Source organism: Pangasianodon hypophthalmus, chromosome 24, assembly GCF_027358585.1.
Source record: "Pangasianodon hypophthalmus isolate fPanHyp1 chromosome 24, fPanHyp1.pri, whole genome shotgun sequence".
In the NCBI taxonomy this organism is placed as follows: Eukaryota; Metazoa; Chordata; class Actinopteri; order Siluriformes; family Pangasiidae; genus Pangasianodon; species Pangasianodon hypophthalmus.
In genome coordinates, this window is record NC_069733.1 from 7,462,836 (window position 1) to 7,488,036 (window position 25,201).

General features: G+C 38.2%; 2 protein-coding genes across 6 annotated transcripts in view; one reads left to right on the forward strand and one right to left on the reverse strand.

The window, feature by feature from the left end:
• Positions 1-9,887, reverse strand: part of mctp1a (multiple C2 domains, transmembrane 1a) — a 144,864-nt gene extending 134,977 nt beyond the window's left edge. For 2 of the 5 annotated variants that reach the window (XM_053228827.1, XM_053228826.1), the window contains exon 1: positions 8,746-9,883. In XM_053228827.1, the coding sequence (XP_053084802.1) occupies positions 8,746-9,264 (519 nt within the window). In that variant the 5' untranslated portion in view covers positions 9,265-9,883. Of the gene's footprint in view, positions 1-8,745 lie in introns of all 5 variants that reach the window. The other 3 variants (XM_053228828.1, XM_053228829.1, XM_053228830.1) reach the window with 3 other exon arrangements.
• Positions 9,888-12,806: 2,919 nt separating this feature from the next.
• fam81b (family with sequence similarity 81 member B) lies at positions 12,807-24,886 on the forward strand. Its single transcript, XM_053228896.1, has 8 exons — positions 12,807-12,892; positions 15,547-15,748; positions 16,077-16,195; positions 18,328-18,457; positions 20,530-20,636; positions 22,107-22,242; positions 23,165-23,360; positions 24,215-24,886. Exons 1-8 carry the CDS (start codon positions 12,819-12,821, stop codon positions 24,346-24,348), a joined length of 1,098 nt encoding a protein of 365 aa, XP_053084871.1. The 5' UTR covers positions 12,807-12,818; the 3' UTR covers positions 24,349-24,886.
• The last annotated feature ends 315 nt before the right edge of the window (positions 24,887-25,201 follow it).

Sequence of the window (25,201 nt, forward strand, 5' to 3'; positions counted from 1 at the left end):
GACATAGAGAAGGACTATTTAAAAGTATCAGAGTTACAGGCAAATCACCTTGCTAGACTATTAAATTATTTACACAGCAATTTAAAATATTTTTTTTTTTACACACCAGTTGTTTGTCATTTTTCGATAATTATTTATGATTCTTGCATCAGTTCATTTCAAGTGTTGCCTTTTAAATGGATGCATGGATCTAAATCCTCGGATCGTTACACCCCTAATGTTTAGCCCCCCCCTCTCAGTCAATACACTGATATAGAATTAGACTTGTCATTTCACATGCAACACCAGGATTAATAACTAACACTGGCATGATTATGAACTGTCTGGGCTCTATCTGCTTAGAAGTGCCAAGAAAGTCAGCCACATTATTCACAGCCAGATCAATGCTGAGACTTTAAGATAATTATCTTGAGGAGGTGCAGGCTTTCTACAATAATTACATCTCTGGGTGAACTAGGTGTCCCAATAAATACAGTGTTGAGAAACAGATACTGTATGAACATACCCACACATCTCCAATTGCAGGATACAAGAGTCTTGCTGCAGCGGACAGACACTGCCAACAAGATGGTAGTTTTCTGGCACGTATCAAACACGAAAACAACCCACGCATGCACACTTGCATTTAAAATAGTAATCATAGACATAGTGTGCCACATACAGAGCTACACCTTTGGTTATTAGAGTAAAAAATTTATTGATGCTGTTTCCCTTGCCTATTTGCATTTGTATTAAAACGTCATCATTAGTTCAGTTTTCATTGAAATGCAAATGGTTTTGGTTTATTTACATGCTAAATGGATTTAACTGAGATCCTTTTCTGGTGCAAATATTTAGCATCTGCTCAGTCTTTGTTGCTTTGTACCTAAATTTATGGATGAAAATGACACTGGACATCAGACTTTTGTTGTCATTTTATCGTATTTAATTGAGGTTTAGGTCCAATATATCCATATAACCTTTCTTCGGCCTTTCATCTGGAAGACAGTTATATAAAAGCAAAGAAATAAAAGCACAACACAAAGCTTTCATCATGTTTGAGGACCAGCATTAACTATAATGTCATGCTTTAAACTAAATGGCAGAGGTCTATCATTCTGTTTCTAGAATTTCTGTTTAATAACTATTTTGCAAAAAGACATGCTATGTTGCAATTTTTTTATTTGTATTTTTTAAGCCAGACCTGTATATTTTATAATTAGAGCTCTGTATGATCAAAATATTTTAACGCCGAAGATATAGGATTTTTTAAAATTTGTATTAAACCTGAAAATGTACGTATGATTGCAACTTTGTTTTTCCTAAGGCCTCTGTTAATCTTTATCTAGGACTAATCTCTTGGTGTTACTTTATTAATTATAACTCACTTTCACCCCACATCTGTAAGTGGGATCTTAATTCAATTTCTGTGTTATGTTTTATGATTTAATAGTCCAAATTAAACAAGCTCTGTAATATAACTGTGGACCCACAGGCATGTTAAATCATAACTTCCATTGAAAACACTGGTTTTGACTTTTAGAAGACTCATCCTCCTGCTCTAAAGCAACCTCAGAAGAAAAGTCCTCAAGAAATGAGCAATCTGTAAAGTAACCACAAGGAAAGAGAAACTAGTCTGAAGCCCATCAACCAAAAGAGAGACAAGGACTGAGTCAAAAAACCAAAGTTAGTTAGAATAAAGCTGTTGTTTCTATAAAATGTTTCAGAAGCCCATGCCTCCATACTAGAAACATAAACCAGAGACAAACATGCCTTCAGCTTCAATACAATTAAATGTCCTGAAGCATCCACCTCCTCAGTCATTCCTCCATCAGTATATGGTAAAGACATTTTAGCTCCAGCTAGAAGAGTCAAGCTATAACAAGCAGCCTATAAACAGCACATCCTCCATTTTATGTGTCTTCTTATTACCATCGCAAGCCTCCAGGGGTGCTGGGAAAGATCATTAAGTCGTGAAGACACACAGTGAGCAAACATTTTTTTATTCAGGCAGAGAGCATCAGACTGAGTAAGTTAGGTGGGAGGTTGTGGTTTACCGCTCTGAGAGTAAGAGGAAATGCGAAGAAGACAGAATCTGAAAATCACCTTTGTTAAATGCCCATTACAAAGGACTGATTTTTCAGCTATCTTGTTTAATTTTTGCGCTTGATTAACTTTCTATACTCATGCATCCACATTAGTGGATTATGCAAGCCAAGTCTACAGAGATGGCAAAATCTGACCTTTGCTCCTGGGTTAAGAGCATTTACATGATTTCTTGCATGTTGTTTGCATAAAATGGTCACTGAGCTTCAAAGACCCTTTAAAGATCAAAGTTCCGTCTAATAACTATCATCAGCATTATAATACATTAAAGTATATGGGTTCTTTAAGCTTTCTTAGTATTCTAAAAGGGTTCTATTTCCCTGATAAGGAAATACATGGTTGTAGGGTTTTACACAGAAACCTTAAGGTTTTCCCCAAGGGGACAACAAGAGAACACTTAGCTTATTAGCTTATAGGTTTGATCTGATAAACATGACTTTTCCTACAGTGCAACCACCATCACATGTTTAGTTAGTGTACATTTAGTGTTCAAAGTGTTCAAACTTCCAGCAGCACATTAAAATGATTAAAGAAGAAAGCTGCTTGATTTGTGCAAAAAAGGTTGGGTAGAGTGGCTATAAAGAAGACCATAATGATTTCCACTTAAACATAAAACAAGACTCACCCTTTGCTTCAATAGATAATCTCACCTGAATACTGTAGCTTTATATCTTGAAAGAACTGCATCATAAAGGCTGTCCTGTGCTCATCCCAGGACTCATATTCACAATATGCTCCTGCTCTTCCTGTCTGATTTTACTCTTCTACAACTGTATACTATAATGATTTATAAAGTTGCTATCCGATGTCACCCAGTAGAGGATGGAGTCTCAAAAAGGCTTCTTCCTCCTGTCCTCTCAGGAGCATTTTCAATGCCACTGTCGCATCTGGCTTGCTCATTAGGGATCTAGATCTACAGCTACAATCTGTAGCTATTGCAGCTATCTGTAGCAATCTGCAGCTACTATTGACCTATAAAGCACTGAATGGTCTCGCGCCGCAGTACCTGAGCGAACTTTTGGTCTTTGATCTGCTAAGCCTACTTCAATCAAAAGGTGCAGGCTATTTGTTGGTACCTCGAATAGTGAAAGCTACAGCAGGGGGCAGAGCTTTCTCTTACAAAGCCCCACATTTATGGAACAGCCTTCCAACTAGTGTTCGGGACTCAGACACAGTCTCAGTGTTTAATCTAGGCTGAAAACATATTTGTTTAGTCAAGCCTTTTGTGAATAGCCTTTTTTTTTTTGGTAAAGGAGCAGATCTAGAGGGTTCAAGAGGATAGCGTGTTGTGGTGAACTGGGATGTTTAGCTGCTATCACCCCCCCTTTCACACTTTCACTCAGGCTTGCTGACGTTGGAGTGGCTGGCCGCTTTATGTCCCAGGGTTCCCTCATGTCTGTGATACCTTCTGTCACTCCTTTTTAGTTACATTGTCCTAGCTAGTCTTGCCGGAGTCTCATCACTTGGAATCCACTCACTGCTGCTGAGGATGGCCCCACACGGACAGCCTAAAGACACATGAGATTACTGTGGATGGTACCACATAAAAACCATGAAGATGGCTTTGGACTACAGTTGATACAAACAGTTTTGCTACGATGGCTTAGGACTACGATTGCTATGATAGCTTTAGGACTGCAACTGCCACAAACAGTTTTCATCAGTGAACAGACAACAAAATAGACTTCATGTGAAAATTGTAACGAATTTCCTGGTTACAAAATTGCACTATTTGACCATGTAGTACACAGTTACAGAAGGGATTTTTTTTATAGTTGCACTATCCGAGAGTCTGAGTCTGATTCCTCTCAAGGTTTCTTCCTCATATCGTCTCAGGAGTTTTTCCTTGCCACCGCCACCTCTGGCTTGCTCATTAGGGATGAGTTTATAAATTTAAAATGTACATCCTGAATTTATATATTTCTGTAAAGCTGCTTTGGGACAATGTCCATTGTTAAAAGGGCTATACAAATAAAAGTGACTTGAATCTACAATCTGTATCTGGATTTCTGTAAATCTGCTTTGTGACTATGTCTACTGAATGGAATTGAATAATAATGTGTGTAGTCTAAATGAAGAACTTGTATCCTTATGTTGCCTGCAACACTTGAACAATTCACACCTTTGGCACAAACTAGTCTTAACAGATCTTTTTTCTTTTTTTACACATACAGTGGGGTCCAAAAGTCAGAGACCACTAGTGAAAATGCTTCCATTTTGCATTCTTTTCTAATTTAATACAACAATTTTCATTATTGTTCAATTATTGACAACAACCCGAGTGAAAAGTAGAATCTTTGAAATATTAACATGAATTTCAGAGTTTCTTAGTATTTGGTACATCCCCTTTTTGCTTTAACGACAGTGTACACTCGAGCTGGCATGGACTCCACAAGTTTGTGCAAAACCTTATGATCCATTTTAGATCAAATCCATCAGAGTGTCGTCTGAACACATGCTTCAATAGAAGAGAAGAGACTTGAGGAAAATCGGGGACCTAGAAATAGTGCAGAATCTCGATTATTAAATATTCAAGATATTGAACAGTTACTCTCTTTTTTAAATATTTCAAAATGTCAAAAAATTTTCAATGTGGTCTCAGACTTTTGCACCCCTCTGTATATATTTTATGAATGGAGAAGCATTCTAGGTTTGAATGAGTGAACTGAGTGTCTATCATTAGAGCAGCATGTGTGTCAGGACACCAGAGAGAACAACTTCAAAGGAGATTCTTGAGGCTAGGACAGAATCAGGCCACGGGGTGGCTGGATGAAGACATCATTAGCTCTACAATGAGACCTAAATGGCACATGTGTGCAAGATTCACCACACAGGCCCTCTCACCAGCTATCTGTAAAGCTGTCACAGGAAACTGTTGAGGATTAGCTGTCATACACCACAAGTGAAACAGCAACACACACTTTTGCTATCAGGCAAGGCTTGTTATAACTGGAAATTGAAAATACTTTTACATTTGTGATGTAACTGGCTGCACTGAAGTACAACAAAAAGTACAGCATTACGACACAGAAAGTTGAAAGCCGGATGGCAGCCTCTGACAAAGCCTCTGACAAAGTTCCTGCAATATAAACAGTTGGTGAAAAAAGGATATCTGTGGGCATATGGCCTTCATGAAATTTAATTGCATATAATAAAAATGTGATGACAACAAAATGCCAGATCTGATCTAAGTGTTCACTTTTGACCTCGTGCAGTCAACACCACTTTATAGTAGCATTGTCTACATGTGTATCTGTCATATCTTTAACCAATGAGTGAACAGTACATTGCATTTGACACCAACCTTCCCCCTTCTCTCAAGTTGCATTTTTAAAAAAAAATAAATAAATAAAAAAAAAAAAAAGAAGAGGCCAGTGCAGAAGTAGCTAAAGTGGCCAAGCGAGTCTCTGGAGGACTAGTGGTTAGGCCACATCACTCTGACCTCTACAGCCCGAGTTCGATCCCTGGCCAGGGAACAGACCCCAGCCACTGGGGTTGCATGCAACAGTGCGCTCTCAGTGCCGCCCCCAAGTCCAAATAAAATTGGGGAGGGTCACGTCAGGAAGGGCATCCAGCATAAAGACTGTGCCAAATCAAATGTGCGGACCAGTGATCCACTGTGGCGACCCCTAATGGGAGGAACAACAACTTAAAGTGTCCAAGTGCAAGGCAGAGATATAGAGAAATTATGTATGGATTTATTTATGAATGGAGAGAGAGAATGTTCATTATGTATGGCACCTAACGGGGCTTATATTATTCAGTTATAAATCTTAAAACATATTAGTCAGTACTTATGAATTATTCAGTAGGTACAGTAAAACTAAAAAGAAAGTCCAGACCCACTGACAGATCCTAGAGATTAAAGAGTTTATTTTGTTACAGTGCTGGAAATTATGACCTATTATTATAAAGGTTTTTATATTTGCTATTGATTTCTTATAGTTATTAGCTTATTTGCCTGGTAACATGAATTGAAAGAGTTTAATTCTAATCTCGATAACTCAAAAAAAAAGTAGGTCTAAATGTCAGTTTGGACCTAATGTGTTCTGCAAATGGATGTTTCAGGAATTAAAAAAACTCTATGGCATCAATAAATAGCCAAAATATTATTGCAAATATTTCGATAATGAGCCTAATATTTGAATAGTTGGATTATGTGTGAAGGGCTATGTGAAATTTATATTTTACAGTTAAAGGAGTCTCTGACTGCAATAAGGTGTGTTTCTACATCATGCCAGGAAGAAATAACACCAGCCATGACATCAGAGAAGCACTTGTTGTTGCTCAACAATCTGAGAAGGATTATAAGGCCATCTCCAAACAATTTGAAATTCACCATTCTACAGTGGGAAGGATTATTTTCAAATGTCGAGCCTTCAAGACAGTTGCCAATCTTCCCAGACGTGGATGTCCCAGAAAATTCCGTCCAAGGTCAGACCATTTAATGATCACAGATATAGAGAAAACCCCAAGAGCAACACCATGTGACCTACAGGTCTCTATAATCACATTACATTTTATGAACAAGAACAAGAATGGCTTTTATGGATGGGTGGCCACTTCCCTCCAAAAATGATATGGCAGCACGACTTAGGTTTGCAAAATTGCATCTGAACAAACCACAAATGTTCTGGAGCAATATCCTTTGGACTGATGTTTGGTCATCATGAACAGTGCCATATTTGGCAAAAACCAAACGCAGCATATCATCACAAACACCTTGTACCAACTGTCAAGCATTTTGGTGGAGGGGTGATGATTTGGGCTTGTTTTGCAGCCACAGGACCTGGGAAACCCACAGGCATTGAGACAACAATAAATTCCATTTTATACCAGAATATTCTTGAGACAAATTTGAGGCCATCTGTCCAACAGCTTAAGCTGGGCCGAAATTGGGTCATGCAACAGAAAAATGATCCGAAGCACACCAACGGATCGACATCTGAACGGCTAAAGAAGACAAAAATCAAGGTGTTGAAATGGCCAAGTCAAAGTCCAGACCTCAACTCCACCAAGATGCTGTGGCGGTTTCTGAATGTTGGTTTACTTTTTGGAAAAAACTGTTGTGTTTTGTTGTTGTTCTTGTTGTTGTTGTTGTCACCTGAGGTTATTTGTTTGTTTATAGAAGTTGATTAGGCCCACACAATTGTTATTTAGGCCCTGATAAATAAAAAACATAGAATTGAAAGATCCTTTCTTTTTCCTATGACTGTAAATGACATACTGCCAGTTTAATTCTCTTTATCCTTACAGTAGGAGTCTCCAATTCCATTCTTGGAGGCCTGGAGTCCAGCACATTTTTTCAATTTACCTCCTTGAAGAAGCCTGTTTCAGTTGTTTTCAATCAGGTTTAAAGGTGTTTAACATAAAAAAAATTACCAAACTGTACTGAACTGTAGGAAATGGGGGATCCTGCTCTACAGCCTTGTACTGATTTCCAGTTGTATGCTTTTGTATCTCTATCAATGCATAACAAATAATAAAACCAAGATCACCAAGAATTCAGTAGAATTCACCAAATCTATAAAAAGGATGGTGGGCTGCTTAAAAATATATCTGCTAACATATTCACGTTATTCTAAAATCCTTATGGAATAATATTCAGAGGTGAAAAAGTAGTTCATAAAAATCTCACTTCCTTTAAGCTGTTTTCATTGTAAAAGCCTGACAGATGTTAGCAGACCCATGGTGGTATGAGAACACTTCCATTGTTTACAATCTGACTGGAGTGAAATTGTTTAGATTTGTTTAGCTTTCATTTCTTCACTAATATGACCATAGCCAAATTACTGAAGTGGAATCTTTTTAATGACTCAATCCTGTAGTGTGTTTGAGTGCATTATTCTAGAGTACTGTGTGACTGCTTAGGCTTTTAGGTTCAAATGAAATAAGCCAGGCATGTCACACACAGGAACAGGAGTTTGTCATTTGACGATGACAAAGGCGAAAGTTTTCAGTTAACACCCTGAAGTGAAAACCACTGAGCGTACAATGTTCTCAGGGTTTGACATTCTGCAGCTTGAGTGTTTACAGAAAGACTACAAAGCAGAAAGGTCTTCCTGTGTTTTCAAAGGAAGTGTCTAGTTTTATTAATAATGTCATTAGATCATCTGAAGATGGTCTAATAATGGTCTGATGAATAGAAATTTGGGCATTATTGTACATTTGATTTAAAAGGTGTAGTGAACAAGTGAAAGGCAACTAAAAATATACTTTAGAATTTAATTGTTTGTTGCATTTGTGTAATACACATTTCAACATAAAGCAGGATTTCTAGTATACCTGTTCTGTTAGGGTGAGTAGGTTATGTTTTATACATATTGGACTCTTGCCAAGTCCCCCCCCCCCCCCCCCCCAAAAAAAAAACACACACACACACACACACACACACACTGTCAGTATGGACATGAGTGCAACATCAGCACCACACAGTGATCATCCATCTCTTTCTCTTCCTCAGTTTGGAAGGAATACTGCATCAATAATCTGCTCCCTCCATATTCCTGCTCCCAGTCTAACTTTTTTACAGAATAGGAAACTTGGTTTTGGTTGGTTCTGGGAAACGAACCGGAATAAACTGGTTTAGTTTGACTCTCTCGTGCACATTCATACACATTTTTTATTTATTTATTTATTTTTGACCCCCCGTACACTTACCGAATCGCTGGCGTTTTTGCTCGGCTCGTCCTGACCGGAAGTGGCCTCCGAGTCCAGCACGAGCGTCTCAAAGTACGCCGAGCCCAAGGACGAGCTTTTGGGCTGAGACGCGGTTAAATGAGCCACACCGAGCCGCGGGCTGCCGTGAGCCGACACCGAAACCTCATGTGTATAAACGTGTGTCATTGCAGTTGCTCCTTCCAGAGCAGCCAGCGCTGACTTCGCTGCTCCATCACTGCAGCCCGGTTCCGCTTCATCGCCCTGGAGAGACGCCGGACTCGAGCTGCTCAGGTTCGGCTGAGAGGATGAGAAGATGCGGTCCAGAACCGGTTTCTTTTTCCGCTTGAACATCCACAAGCCGCTCTCTTTCTTGCTGTCTGCGCTGCGTCTTTCCGAGCCTAGTTTAGGGCTCAGAAACGGTCTTGTCCTCCCCTGGAAATTCTTCCATATCTTCCGCTGGTAAGATGTCGAGGTCGCGTCTTGCTCCTTGCCGCTGTCACCCTTCGCTTTTTCCTCCATAGTTCCCGAGCAGCAGCCCGCCAGTCTGGTGAGCGCGCGGCGTCGCCAATGTCACGCTGTGGCGCGAGGGCGCACAAACCGGATCGATCCGCCAATCCAGAAGAAGCGTTCGATACAAGAGGAACTCTTCTTAGCCGCTCACTGAACTAAACGAGGCGATAAGCTGGTTATAGCGCAAGCATAGTTCCTTTCCTGTGTGTGTATTTGTGTGTGTGAGTGTGTGAGAGACAGAGAGAGGTTAAAAAAAAATTGTCGAGGAAGCCAAAGACGAGGTGATTCGTAAGTAATCTATATTACACAAGCATCAAATCTTAAATACTCTCCTTACACCTAACACCATGCACCATTCGCCTGTTTCCATGCAGCTCACTTTGTACATTTTATACCAACATTTCTGACATTATCTTCAGTATGTTCATCTCCAGTTATACAAGATGAATAATACAGCTATAGAAAGTCACCAGCAGGTTATTCACCCTTCATCATCCTCATCCTCGACCACCTGAACGGCTTGTCACACCAGGTTTAAATTTCCAAACGACTCCACTGATGGGAGATTCTCAAACGATTCTTTTGGAACGACTCTTTTCAGTGATTCAGTCGAGTCGATTCACAAGAACGAACGCGAGTTGGTGAGTCACACGTGAGTCGTTCGATTCACTTCAGCCTGCAGTTCGAGCGACTCGAATGAGGAAAGTGAGTCGCGAAGGATATCACTGCGAATGAGAAACACTGTTTAACTGCACCATCATGGATTCACGGACGCCTCCTCCCGGGCAACATCTGCCATTAGTTTGTCTAATGACAACACCTAAATATCACAAAAAATAAACTAAAACTAGATGCAAATATCAAAGGAGTGGGCTACTTAGGACAAAAATAAAATTTACACTACAAAAAGTTCTTTAATAGTCCACTGTATAGATTATTTAAGTGTTTTTGGATTTCTAAAGGGGTTCTATGTGGAACTCTTTCTGACAGGGAAACACTTTGTTCTGCATAGATCCATTAAGGGTTCTCACATCCATCCATTTTCTGTATCGCTTATCCTTCACAGGGTCGCAGGGACATCCATCCATCCATTTTCTGTACCGCTTATCCTACAGAGGGTCACAGGGAAATCCATCCATCCATTTTCTGTACCGCTTATCCTACACAGGGTCACAGGGACATCCATCCATCCATTTTCTGTACCGCTTATCCTACACAGGGTCACAGGAAGCCTGGAGCCTATCCCAGGGGACTCAGGGCACAAGGCGGGGGACACCCTGGACAGGGTGCCAACCCATCACAGGGCACAATCGCACACACACACCCATTCACACACCACGGACAGTTTAGAGATGCCAGTCAGCCTACAACGCATGTCTTTGGACTTGGGAGAAGAACAGAGTACCCAGAGGAAACCCCCGAAGCACAGGGAGAACATGTAAGCGCTGCACACACAAGGCAGAGGCGAGAATCAAGCCCAACCCTGGAGGTGCAAGGCAAACGTGCTAACCACTAAGCCACCATGCCCCCCAAAGGACAACCAAAGAACGCTTAAGGTTATAAAAAAAAATTTCCCTCTCACCCCAAATGTGGTCGATAAAGTTGACAAGACCTGTTTGGTGTCTGAACTTTGTTTATTTAGTTTTGTACTGGCTAATATAGCTAACAAGAAAAGGAGGTTTATGGCTACCGCTTTTGAAAACTGAATGTTTAAATGTTTCCAATGCAATTGTTTGATTAACACCATTAAATAAACAGCCTTACAGAATAAGACGTTAAAAATAGGCCTATATAAATCACAGTGGAAGTACTGTATACTATCATCTGAATTACTTTTAATTCATTTTTGAATTACAATTCTGCCTTCAAATTTTTATCAGCTCCCCTACTTGAGTCTGTTGCTCTCATGGCTTGACACCAAACTACAAGGAAAAAGCAGTTCTTGCTTCAAAATTGCTACTGTTTTTTAGCTATGCAACATTTTTGTACATTTTGTTCTTTTTTGAACCCATTGCAGGATGGGCTTTGTTCAGGAATGATACGATGCAACAGCTTTGGTGTCATATTACTAACAGGAAACATTTTTAATTAATATATAATCAGTAAATTCTACCTTTTAAAGCTACTTCTTCCCCGTTAATCTGGTTTTCTACAGTAGGTGCTCACTATAAACCAGAAGAGATCATGTGTGACTTTACGTAAGTCTGTATTTTAGGTATATAAATAATGTATTACTTGAAAGTACAACCTGTGCTACTTCTTTACAGGAACTACCAATAATAATCATAAGTCACGCTGAGGATGATGCTTGGCACAGTGGTAGCAGTTTGCGAGGTCAAGGAACACCATTTCATAGTCCTGACTGCAGATGCTTTTGGATGATGAACTTATAGAAAAAAACTCTGATCTGATTTTCCCTCATGAAGTTTTTCTAACTGCTTGCTGTTTTTTCAATAATTATGCAGCAGCATATCATTGTATTTTTATATAAGAGAAGAAATTTCTTAGAGTGTTTTTGCATAAATCATTAAAAAACTAGATGTAGCATGCTTAATGCTTAATGTGTATGTATCTTATCTGTAATGTGGATGACAAGGCTAGTCTCAGTAATGTGATAGTCAAAGCATGGAACTAGGGAGAATTTCAATAAATCACACTTTGCAGTTCATCAGAAATGATCTATTCTTTTGTATGGATTAATTTTTTAACTGATTAAATTTACATGGGATTTTCATCAAGTGACCAGTCAAATGATCCAAGCAAAGTGTCAAAGTTAGGGCAAATTCTCATGAACGGTGAAACCTCTGACATACCCTCAATTAAGGTCATTATATTATAGCAGTGCTTAATTCTCAAACCAGCAAGAAACACTAAATACAGTTGGAAGATCCTGACCCCATCTGGGGAAGTACAGGACATCACTTCCCTAGTGGAACAATACCAGTGTCATTTGCATTAAAGAATAATACAAAAGGGAATGAGTTTAATTTCCCTAAAGAGACTATTGCTGCTTATGTTTTAAACTGTATGAGTGTGAAACAGACACTGTGATGAAAGGAGAACCCTCAGTAATGAGAATGGTGCTGTATACACCAGGGGAATCATCAGCACACTAATGAGAAGTTAGTGAGTATGGTGAAGACATCTGCCTCACCACTAAGCTGTTTATCATGTTCTCAACACCTGACGTCCAGTTTTGAATCATTAATCAAAACATGTTGACATGTTCTTTCCTCTTCTCTTTTAATTTGCCTTGTAATGTAATTTAGCCTAAGTGGTTGTCAAGTATACAGTCACACCCACAGAGCACTGACTGCAGTAGCTAAGAGATCAGATTAAACAACAGACAGGGTCATAGACAGGACAGAAGGGAAACAATTTGCAGGCAAGTGTTGGACTTTGTGTGAAAATATGGTATATTTCATGTCTTAAAATGTCAGATTTAGGAGAAGGCTTTTTTTTTTTTTTGTTCACTATAGAATAGTAGTTAACTCCAGGCTAATGTGGGTTTCGACTTTAAACAATATGGTCATGAAAGTCTTTTTACTATTCACAGAATCCTGATGCCAAAAGGTGCAAAGAGTGGAAACCTGTCCAATGAGACAGCTTTACAGACATGCAGGACTGATTTTAAACAGTAGGTCTATAAATGTTATCGATTTCTTCAATTTACACCCTTTATTTCTCTGAAGGCACATTCTGTGATTTTAGGACAACAAAATGATTGTCCTGAGCCTTGTTTATAAGCTATAATACTGAGCCAGCTTAGCAAGACTCACAGCCAAAGGCATTGCTCTGGCCAAGCCAAAATTAACCCCTTCATGCATGAAGTATCCAGATTCTTTACACTAAATTGCATGTCATATGAATTGTGATTTGAATTCTTGAATACTTCCAAAAATTTAGATATTGTTACTGAATAAAATCCTGTAGCAATATTCTTGAAATGTACAACATTTATAGAGTTTAGGACTGTTGCATGATGGAGCTGATTTCAGTGATTAAAAAAATCTCTTGAATTATAACACTAAGGTGTTTATTGAAGTTTTTTTTTTTTTAATTAGGATTTTGGATAGAACGGTTATAAAGATATACCAGACGTATGCTGCAGTGAAAATGGCAAATAGTCTAGAGAGCAGCAGAAATCATGATAATGGTTTATGTTAAATTACAGTAATGGTTTTGAGTGATCTGGAGGTGATTTACTTACATTTTTTTATATTTTCCTAAAAACAGCATTAATGAAAGGGTTAACAGTATTTAACCACTTGTCTGAAATTAACATGCTTTTTACGGTGATAACACAACCTTTTTGTGGGTGGGTTGTTTTTCTGCTAGTTAATAATAGTAAGTTAGGTAAGTGATGAATGGTACGAATAACTGCTGCTAGAAAACTGTTATTAAAATCCAAAAAGAGTTTTTTTTTTAAACTGAAATTAGAGAAAGAAAGGGAAAAAATATCTTGTTCTGCTATACAGCTGATGCTACAAAGCAATCAGTATCGCAGTGAAGATTCTCAATGATCGTATGAAGTATGTGCTCACTAAGTGATATTCAACTACATAAATAGCCAAATATTGCAACTAAGATGATCCAAAACTGCTCAAAATATATGAAAAGTTTTGGATCGTCTTAGCTGCAATATTTGGCTATTCAGAAGGAAAATGCAAGATTTTGATATAAGCTGATGTCATTTTGTTTTTTTAATGTCTTAACCTATAGTATTTGACCATTTTTAATATGTATGATAAAAAAATTAAATCTTAAAAAAAATTTTTTTGCTATAAATTCCTCTTTTTTTCCATATTTGTCCTTAAACTTATGTAAAGACAGCGGGTTGGCAGTATTTTTAAATCATTTTGCATACTCAACAACTTTCTTCCCTAATGTTCTCAACTTTAATTTTTCACCTTGGCAGATTTTGGCTGCAGGATCTCCTTAAATGCAGATTAGACTGATATTCTACTACTGTGCAATTACTTGGAATAATATATGACATAAGATCTTTAATAATCATTGTGTAACACCACTACAGTGAATGCCAGGACACAGAGTTTCCCAGCAGAACATTGCCCAGAGCATCACACTGCCTCCGCCAGCTTGCGTTCTTCCCAACAGTATGCAGGGAAATACTAGGATCAGGGTGCTACTAAAACCTTGAAATCAAGTTGTCCGACTTCAGTGCTCTGACAGTGATTATGTTGTGACCCGTGTTTAATCCACGACCTTTCAGTTATTTGATTAGGCCGTTATTAAAAAGCACTAACACATTGAGATCATCAGCATGACACCATGACAGCAGCTAATCAATGACTCACGTGATTCGTGGAGGTCCTCAGGGGTTGTTCAGAGATTTAACCGAGTTTAATGGAAACATTGCTCATAGCACTTTGTGCCTCTCAGCTTATTAAGACATTTAGACCAGAGTGCCAGGCTCTCTAATTGTAACTATTAACATATGTGTGGCAGCCTGGGAAAACTCATTGGATGTTGCTGTTGAGTTCTGGAAGCAACCAAAATTACACAAAAAAATTGGGTTTTAAATGCTGTAACTTTTGTGATATACATGATTTGAGATACATGCAAGAAAGAACACATAACTTAGGAAAGACTGTAGTTCTCAGATCTACATGTAGCAGAAAATGGCAAATCCTCACCATGTGAAGGGTGTTTCTATAGGCCAACACACAAATTATGTAGTGTATTATCAATACTTACGACCCCAACTGTGTATATATATATATATATATATATATATATATATATATATATATATATATATATATATATATATATATATATATATATATATACATACATATATACAGTTGGGGTCGTAAGTTTATTAAGTATATATATATATATATATATATATATATATATATATATATATATATATATATATATACAGTATATATATATATATACAGTTGGGGTCGTAGGTTTATATATGTATAGTGTTTGTATGTTACTTTTTATTATGTGTACATACTGTTTTTTTTTTTTTCAAATAAAGACAATATGAGTACATAATCAGTATTTTTACTGATTTTTACTGATTTACATAATCTATCTATCTATCTATCTATCTATCTATCTATCTATCTATCTATCTATCTACCTATCTATCTATCTATCTATCTATCTATCTATCTATCTATCTATCTGTGTCTCTCATGAAATTAAACCACAACATAAAGTCCTCCTCTCATACCAGTTAACCATAATGTTAACCATGATTTTAAATGCTCCATTGTAAATTATAAAGGTATATTTTGCCTGTTCACAAAGGCCAGCATATATGGAGATGAGCAGACCAGAACAAACCCTGGCCACTTTGCTAGAGAAGGCCTTCAGGATCAAAGAGGATGTGGTAAACAGTCTGCATGCCACCCAAGGGTCTGTTTTGATGGAAGCATCTGCAAGGAAACTTCTAGAAAACCACATACAGATCATCACAAATATTGTCAAACAGCTCAGCAAGGACATTCAGGTATACCAGTAACTACTGATAGTTAAAGTAGAATTTGAGTCTATATTCACTTTCTTATGAATTAATCAAGAAATTGGACATTTACCATGCGGAGGAGAACATGTCATGGGCCACATCGGCACAATTTCTGACTCCAATTGCAATTTAGCAAAGACAAATTGGAAAATGCACAAAAGTGGATTAAGTACATAAATGAGTGTCTATGCATCATTGGTTGCAAAATTGTGAAATTACTTCCAAACAAATTTATTTAGCAAAGTGACTGTTCTAACAATGCATAGTTAGTTAATTACTACTTGTGTAATAACAAGTCAACTGTTACTCATAGGTGCTGGAGGCTCAGATTGTTCAGAGGGACAGTATAGCATCAGGGACAACTTTTGCAGTTCAAAACTTGGATCACAAGAACTTGGCTGTGGTTGGAGATCTTCGCTGTAGAGTGGCCAGGTAAAAAAATTAATAAAAAAATAAAATGTTGCAGGGTTGCAGTCAGGACTCTGTTCCAGCCACTCAAGTTCTTCTACTCCAACCTTGGCAAACCATGTCTTCATGGACCTTACTTTGTGCACAGTGGCATTGTTATGCTGGAACAGGTTTGGGCTAGACCCCTTAGCTCCAGAGGAGAATTCTTAAAGCTACAGCATACAAAGACATTCTTGAAAATTGTGTGCTTTTAACTTTGTGCCAACAGTTTGGGGAAGGCCCACATATGGGTGTGATGGTCAGGGGTCCACATACTTTTGGCCATATAATGTATGTGCACAAAAGTCCCTATGTGTCTACACTGTTCTCAGAGTACTAAGGAATAGTTGTGAAAGCATATTGCTATATAGTACAAACATCTACTGAGAAGCAAAGCAATTTTCTTCTATTGCATGACAAAAAATATTTTCTTGTCCTGTTTTTCTGTAAATTTTGTGTACTAGATACTTAAAACCTTCATAAAGAACTCAGTGGTGCACTGAAAGAAAACGCTAGAAGCCCTGTAGTCAAAAGTCTTGATGACTTGAATTGCTATTCAGTTATGTTTTGTCACGCACCTGAGAGGCTTCATCAGTTCTACTGAATGTTGGGAAAAATCTCACTATTTAATCACTGTGTGCAGTTCACTCCTGAGACATCACGACATGGCATGACAGTAAGGTTTGAAAGTGTGAACTGGCATGAAACCACCAATTCACAACTAGTATGAGAAATTTGCCATGAATAAGGAGACTGAAAACCTTCAGAGACAATGCTGGAAGCAAGGTGACTGAAAACGATCAAGACAAGTGCCCAGGAGAGAAGAGGGAACGTGATCAGGACTAAGCCATTCACGTATATGTCTCATCAGTTATCCATTCTTCAGATACTCAGCTGGTGCAATAGGCTGGCTGAGAGAAGAACTGGAAGCTGCCAGTTAGACCTAAAAGACTCCAAATATTGCATAAAGCACTTTCCCCAAAACCAAATTTCCAGGAATCTACCAAAAAAAATGTGGGAGGGGCCTATGTAGTGTCAAATGAGACATGAAACACCTACAAGTACGTCCAAGCAATGATGCATAAGGAGGTGCCATGCCAGCATAACCATCTACATAGAAAATATTAAAATTGTGAAAAGGCTGGAATGAAGAATAAATTTGCCAGATAGTCACTATGTCACTACGAACCACTAAGTCTGTAATGTAGCAAGGAGAATTTTTCAGAAGTCAGTTATGATTATGAACACTTTCTCTACTTTTTTTTCTTACATGGGTCAAACACTATTTCTCATTATGTTTTCTTCCTTTTTTTCTTTTCCCATTACAAGCACATAAATCCATTCACTCACCAATATTAACTTTATGATTCAAACCAAAAAGATCAGCTGCCTCATTTATCAACTGCGTAGTACCATAGTAACATAGTTTTGTGTGTAAACCCTGTGTACAGTTATTTTTATGCATTGTATGGGATTTATCAAGCTTTGCTTATGAGTGTTGATGTGTGTATATATCCTCACTCTCCTGATCATGCGTATGCAAAATCCCTAGTTGTAGAAAAGTGTAATAGGTAAACTATGCACAGCTTCTATATCATGTACTGTCTATCATATCAGCATTATTTAGAGAGTAATGACTGATTTCGGTGCTCACAAGATGAGCAGACAGGTGAAACAGATGGAATGTAAAGTTAAATCGTATAAAAGGAACATTTAAAGATCAATGGGGTTTATGCCTTACTTAACGATTTGCCTCATGCAGTTTTGCAGAGGCAATGGGTTTTTAGCACCACTGGAAACTCTGTGCTGAAAGTGAGGAGTGGATAATCAGTCCATTTTGTTTGCCCACTGCAGTTTTAGGTGACCTCTCTTCTAGGGCTTTTAGCTATGGGTACATTTCAAAGAGAAATTGGAGAAGGTACTGGCATTTCCCAACCAGCTATGAGTTGAAAGATGGCACTTCTTACCTTCATTCATATAGCTCACACTGGGCATATGGTGGGTCATATGGCGGGTATTATGTAAAAAAAAATTTAGTACTTGTTTTACGCATGCTTTGACAAACGATACCCCGGGTCTCTTAAAGAATTCATCTAAGGCTGTTTTTGTGCTACTAGGTGCGATGCCACCATAGCCAAGCTCTCTGCAGATGTCAGGGCTGGAGGACAGGAAATCCTGAAGCTCCAGCAGGAAGTCACTGAGATGCGTTCTGCGATTGAGCTCAGGCTCAGAGACTTGGAACTCAAAGTGAGACATTATGAAATCATATGAAAATGCTTTCCCTTTAAAATGTTTTACAAAAAATCTGATGAGGTTCAGGAAACTTTGTAACCTTGACTTGTATAAGAAGCCAGTATAACAAACACAGCAGTAAATGCAGTTAGTCTGCCTACAGGTGTGTAACTTTAGTTGTGTAGCTTTACTAGCTAAGTATGCTTTTCGCATGATTTGATACCATACCAAAATGTCTGCAATGCTTCTGCATTATCACATCATCATCAAAACAGAGTAGAGAGCTTACACAGTCTGTACAGATCACAGCTTATGAAACATTTTAAAATGTTTAAATGACCCCAAAAAATACATTAACAACAAGAAACAACAATAACAACAAAACTGAGTAAATTTCTCAGAGACTATTTCCCCACTGATGTTAACATAAACAGAGATCAGTGGAGTGAAGAGTTTTTTGTTACCTGATTGAGACTGATGTGACCAACGTAAAGATGGGAGGAAAATAGCAGTATGGATGGGCTGCATGAAAAAATAGAGACCGGACTACAAAATGCAGTACGTGAAATTTGCCGCTTGCTTTCTCCCATAGACAGCTCTCTGGTCTTCATGTTGGTTTATCCTTTTTATAAACAAACAGCAGTCTTCACAGGTGAAACCCAGGGCTCAAACCAAGAGTAGACATTCAGAGCTATTCATTTTTTAAACAATAAATCTAATAGGGCACACCTGGGCAACAAGAAACACCTGTCAGTCACATGTTCCAATATTTTTTATCACTTGAAAAATGGGTGGGTTCAAACAAAAGGTGCCATGTTCTAAATTATTTAACACATCTAGAAGTAAATATCAGGAAATGAAAGCTGAAATTCTGATCATCATCTGAAATCCTCTCATATTCATCTTTTGATCTCAAACCCAAATGTCTTCAGTGTATAGCAAAAACAAAAGAATTAGACATGCTGTTCCAATACTGTCAGAGGGAACTGTATACATAAAATCCTGCATTCTAACAGAGCCCCCTGGTGGCTTGGGGCCCCTATATGACTGCTTATACCACATCTAACTAGAAATCTGTATGCACATAAAGGCAGATATTTTTGACCTGCATGAATTATTAAACTGCCTCCGCCCTAACCTAAGACATGCTATAGCTCAATTCCACTGGGCAAGTGCTCTGTCCTCATTCTTCTTTTAAAAAGCTCAGTTGCTGTATTGGATGCAGAGCTAAGTGACAAACAATAAATCACTGTGATGTAAATACATTAAATCAAGGAAGAGCACTCCCAAGGTGCTGAAAATGAAAGGGAATCAAATCAGTGAAAGCCAGAAACAACCACATAAATGTCTAAACAGACAAAGCAACAGAGCTGTACATACTAACACCATCTCTGGAAAGACGTGGAATTAAGTTCCAAGTATATTGATGATCTCAGTGTGCTTAGTTAGATCTTTCAGGGATGGATTTAGTGACCCCTACTAGAGGTGTGTGCAAGACTGCTTTTAATCCCACTCCCACTAGCCCCCAAAGGAATCCAGACCAATCTCTTGTTCCCGTAGATACTCTTGATGCAATCCAAATATTATTTTTGTTTGTGTTTGCCTGTAATATTTTCAAATTTTTCTAATATAAATTAAATTACTATATAAACTATATTAGTCCTTAAACCACAGTGATACTAACCTGGATAAAGCAGAATGAATGCTGTAAATCATTCACACAGCATCATGTGGGCACCCAATATGTTCCTACATTAATCAACATGGCTTTTCTTTGTCCTGCAAGTTTTGTATCTGACTGCCTATTGCCACTCGCAGGAGAGTAAAAACTGCCTGCTTCCATAACTTCTTTGATAGGTACGGTACTGAGGGATCCCAGTCCTGATGCATGCTTCTAACTGCCACAGTGTCAGAAGCTTTAAACTGAAAAAAAAAAAAAAAGAAAAAAAAGAAAAAAACCATTGTGCTTTAGAGCATAGCCTTATTCATTTTCAGTGCAGAATTGTACTACAATAAAGGGAGATACGTGATGACCTTTTTATAATCCATTCTTAAATACCAGATTTGTCTGTCATCTCCTTTATTAGATTTCAGAGTCTTTGGGAAGGTTGGAGACATCACAGTCAGAGCAGATTGTGTCTCAGAAGAATACTACAGGAGACATACAGAGAGACATTCAACAGCTTGAAATAAGGTGAGGTAATTTTTTAATCATGGAATAGTTTAGCTTTCACCCCAGACATATTTGCACATGTTATGAAAATGGTCATAAATTTGTAAAACTGAATTTATGAAATTATTATATAACATTAATAACACATGAAGATGTTAAGAGTAGGAACTGTTTTGCTTTTAAAATGATTTGCACCCTTACAGTCAGTATTGGGTGAAGCCTTGCAGGCAGTATGCACATGTACCCTCTTCCTGGCAGATTTTTAACTTCTCCAGACTTTTTGAAACTTAAACTTATGGATTGTGTTTACACTATGTAAATGAAATTAATGAAAATGTAAACTGTTGTTCAAACAGTTCTTCAAAGCGGTCATCATTATGTGCAGTGTTTAGATCATATAATAATATTTGCTCACTTTCATGTGGAGTGCCAATAATTTGGAGCTAGTTTAATTTAATTTAATTTCATATTTAATAAGATATCAGATAACTTGACCTGAATCTTATTGGCAGCAGCTACTATACTACTCCTTTAAATTGGCTTCTCAATTAAATTGGCTTGTCAGGAGTGTTGAGCCAGTGTGAAGAACATGAACTGCTTATGAGGATCTGGCTGGTTTGGCATAAATGGCTCCCAGAGATGAATTATGATAGTATTAGTGGTTATGAATAGTCATGAATTTTGCTCACTCATTAGCCACAAGAACATTAGTGAAGTCAGACACTGATGTCGGGCGAGGAGGCCTAGTGCGCAGTCACCGTTCCAGTGGGGTTGAGGTCAGGGCTCTGTGCAGGCCACTCGAGTTATTCAGCTCCAACCTTGGCAAACCATTTCTTCATGGAGCTCGCTTTGTGATAATGGGCATTGTTCTGCTAGATCAGGTTTGGGCCTCTTAGTTCCAAGGAAGGGAAATTGTAATGCTACAACATTCAAAGATATCCTGTATACAGCTGTGTGCTTATAAATTTGCGCCAGCAGTTTGGGGAAGGCTCACATGTGGATGTGATGGACTTTTGGCCATATGGTGTATTTACCCTCTCCTATTGAAGAGAGCCTTGATTGAGCTTGAACTGTGATCCAAATGGCAGCATCTGAGTTCAAATAACTGGAGATTCAGAGACATTGCATTAAAAAAACTTGCAGGGCATGTTAGCAAGATGCGTGACTCAGGAGGGTTCATGGTAATTTTAAGATATTAACATCTGCACTGAGGGGAAACAAACAATTTAAAGGCTAATAAGGCATGGTGGCTGTTTAAAGTGAGCCACAATTCAAACACTAATTCGAAAATGATGAGAAGTAGTTTCAGAAGGACGCATTTTACCATTTTTGAACTTTTGCCCTTTAATTTGCATTCATCTGTTATTAAACTATCCACTGATCCATCACCATAAAACTCTACTAATGCTAATGTGCAGTTCTACTACTATGGTTTAAGGTTTTCTAGAAGGAAAATGTATCTGTGTGAGTTATACTGTTGTGGTTGTGTAGGACATCCAGTGGACTGAGGGAGCTGGAGGAGGAAGCAGCCAGGATCAGGAGATGGACAGAAGGGCAGCTGAGCAACACGGCCCAAATGCAAACACAAAACAGGCAACAGCTGCACACACTGCTGCAGGACAGAATGGTAAATTCTGTGTGTTTGTGTTCAGATCAAATGAGATAAGTAAGCCCTGTAGTGGTGGCTGTAGCTCGACAGTGAAATTCTTATTGCTGAGCAATGCATTATATCACAAGGTCTCATCGATGGCATAATAAAAAGGATGTGAGACAACTATTACACTATTACACACTATTACACACTATTACAAAAAAACCACTTGTGGTGATCTGTCCCTTAGTGTAATTTTGTACTTTGATCGGACAATGTGTTCTTTGACTATCTATTTTTAGTTTCCATGGATTTCGGGGGGGATGATGACAGAATAAATAATCCACGTTGTTCATGTTCATTACATCTGTGACTGTATTACACACATGCCTTCCCAGTCACTGCTGAGAGATGTGTCAGGTTCGTTGAATGAAAAATATGATCTCAAATGAAGATCGAGGTGGCATTTCTCTCCTGACACTACTGTAACTGATGCATAAATCCACAGTCTGAGCTAGACAGAAATCAGCCCCAGCCTCACTTCTTCATACCATTTAGTGTATTTTTCTTACAACCATTGGCGGTGCTGTTGCAACTTAAGACATTTGTTAACAGCAAATTTGATGTGAATGTCTTTTTAATCTTTAAAAAGACAGGCTTAGCCCAGCTAGCACATATATACGAGTAGCCATTGAAACCCTGCTTCTGTCTGATCACCATGAATACAGTGAAGATAACAATAACTGTATGAAAAGTGACTCTAGAACTATATAAAAAAAAAAAAAAGAACGTTGAGTTCTGGGTGGAAATTTAGGCTGCTAGAGACATGGAAGAGATGAGATGGAGGGGAGAAATTGGAATATATAGAAAGGTAGTTAGCTAGGAAGATTGGAATTTCAGGCATCATATTTGTCCTAACGTTTCTTAATTTAATAAGACCATGTTTGTGTGTGTGGAGGTGGAGGTGGAGGAAAAGCTGAAAGCACAATTAGATCTCATTTCTGCTCACCTGGGCCGTTTGGAGAAGCAGTTGGAAAAGGACCATTCCGTAGATCGGGCAAAAAAAATGGAGAGCAAAATTAATACGAAAATTCAGGCTATGGAGAACAGCTTCCAAGCCGAACTGGAGCAGATGAGGAGGGAGTATCAGTCAGGTGAGTCAGCTGATCTGGTACAGGCAAAGAGAACTCATTGTTCAACACTGTTTGACATGGTAACTAATGAGTGATCTGTTATGCTATTTGGGCAAAAATGTAGAAATTAACTTTAATTAAATTTGGCTAAATATGACTTAAGTAAGACTCCAGTATCTGCTTAACATGATAGTGTTTCTTTATGCATTAGACATTAGACAGAGCCTCCTGGATCTGAGTGTAGTTTTGAAGATTTTTTGCCCAGTTTTCCAGTTTCACAAATCAACAGACTAGAGAAGTCTGAAAATCTAGAAACAGAGCTCATTGTTATGGATTTCCGACTTAAACAGAGCACACAAAGCCAATTCACAAGTCAGACAGGTGTTTAATTTCCCTGGGTTAATATATTATTTACTCTTCCAGCAGCTCTTGCAGAGGGTTCAATCTAAAAGTACACACATAATCAATTTGTGTGCCCAACATGGCAGATGTCAAGATATATTTCCAACTACCGAGCAGCCTATTAGATTGTTTCTGCTACCTATAACCGTCTAGTCACTGGCAATTTCCAGCTCATTCACATAAAGTGGTAGTAACCACAGCTGTAGTATTTCCCTAGAAAACTCCAAACACTTGACCTGAAAAACTCCAGGCCACTTTAGTAAATATGAGCAGACACAAAGAGCTTGACAAATAATCATTCAGCTGGCAGCAGCAAAAGGCTCGCACTCAATCTCACTGCTGAAGTAGGCTCGGGGATAGTAATGCATTATAGATGAGACTCCAGACACCAGACACACACTGACACATAAGCAGTTTTACAAGTGTTTTAGAAGAGGGCCCTCAGCACTTTGTGTGTGTTATGTGACACATAGGTTTCCAATCGGTCCACGATGCCATCGCTTCCCTGAGACACATTGGTGACACCAAGGCCAAACTAGACAAAGGAGAACTGAAGAAAGACATCAGGCAGATTCGGAGGATGATGGTGGGACAGCCAGACGCCTGAGCTACACAGAGAATGCGAGACAGTGAAGGGGAACACGGGCAGGATCAGCTTTTAACCCAACATGGTCACACTCTCTATGACTTTTTAATGAATGCTCATTAGTTTGATAATACAGAGGGTGCTACTATTCTGAGCGTAATCAATTACTCATGAGTCTGATGTAAATGGAATACAAGATGAAGCATAAAGCAGTTAAGTAAGGAATAAAGTAGAAGAATAATCACGACAGGGAGGTGTGATCCTGTTACCACCCGGAGTGATTATTTTTCTATAACAATGTCTTGAAATGTTTTACTCCACTTATACAACAGAAATTGCTCAACATTTTATCATTTATTAATGAATGACACTTTTGTCTATTTATAGTTGCATTTAATGTTGTGGAAACTCTGTAAGACAAGTTAGCTCATGTTATCTTATGTTATAGCAGCTATAAACAGTCATTTCCTGAACAGCCTCTCTTTCCTCTCTTTAATTAATATGACAAAAACACACAGCTTGTCATGTTACCAAGAAACCAGGAAAGTGCAAAAGTGTCCTGAAGACAGTGGAAAACTTACTGACAAAGCACTAATGCTGGAGACTCCTTCCATAAATGTTAAATAAACATCTCTTTATAGAAAACTTCAGTATATCAGTGATTCTCCTTTTGTCTTTGTTAAATAACAGCCCTTTTTAAATCCATTTATTATACGTCTTAGATTATGTCAGACTCAAGGATTCAACAATGTATTGGTATCAATTTCAGATGAGTCTCAGTAGATTTTTTTTTTTTTTTTTTTTTTGCAGTTTTAAATTCAAAATTAGTTTCTAGCTACACTGCAGTCTATATTACATAAAACAGAACTTTTCA

Excerpts from the sequence above, each read along its gene's own strand:
- fam81b (XM_053228896.1), top strand. The coding sequence starts at position 12,819 with ATGCCAAAAGGTGCAAAGAGTGGAAACCTGTCCAATGAGACAGCTTTA. Across the intron at positions 18,458-20,529 it reads TCAGAGACTTGGAACTCAAA|ATTTCAGAGTCTTTGGGAAG; the intron begins GTGAGACATTAT and ends CTCCTTTATTAG. Across the intron at positions 23,361-24,214 it reads GAGGAGGGAGTATCAGTCAG|GTTTCCAATCGGTCCACGAT; the intron begins GTGAGTCAGCTG and ends TGTGACACATAG.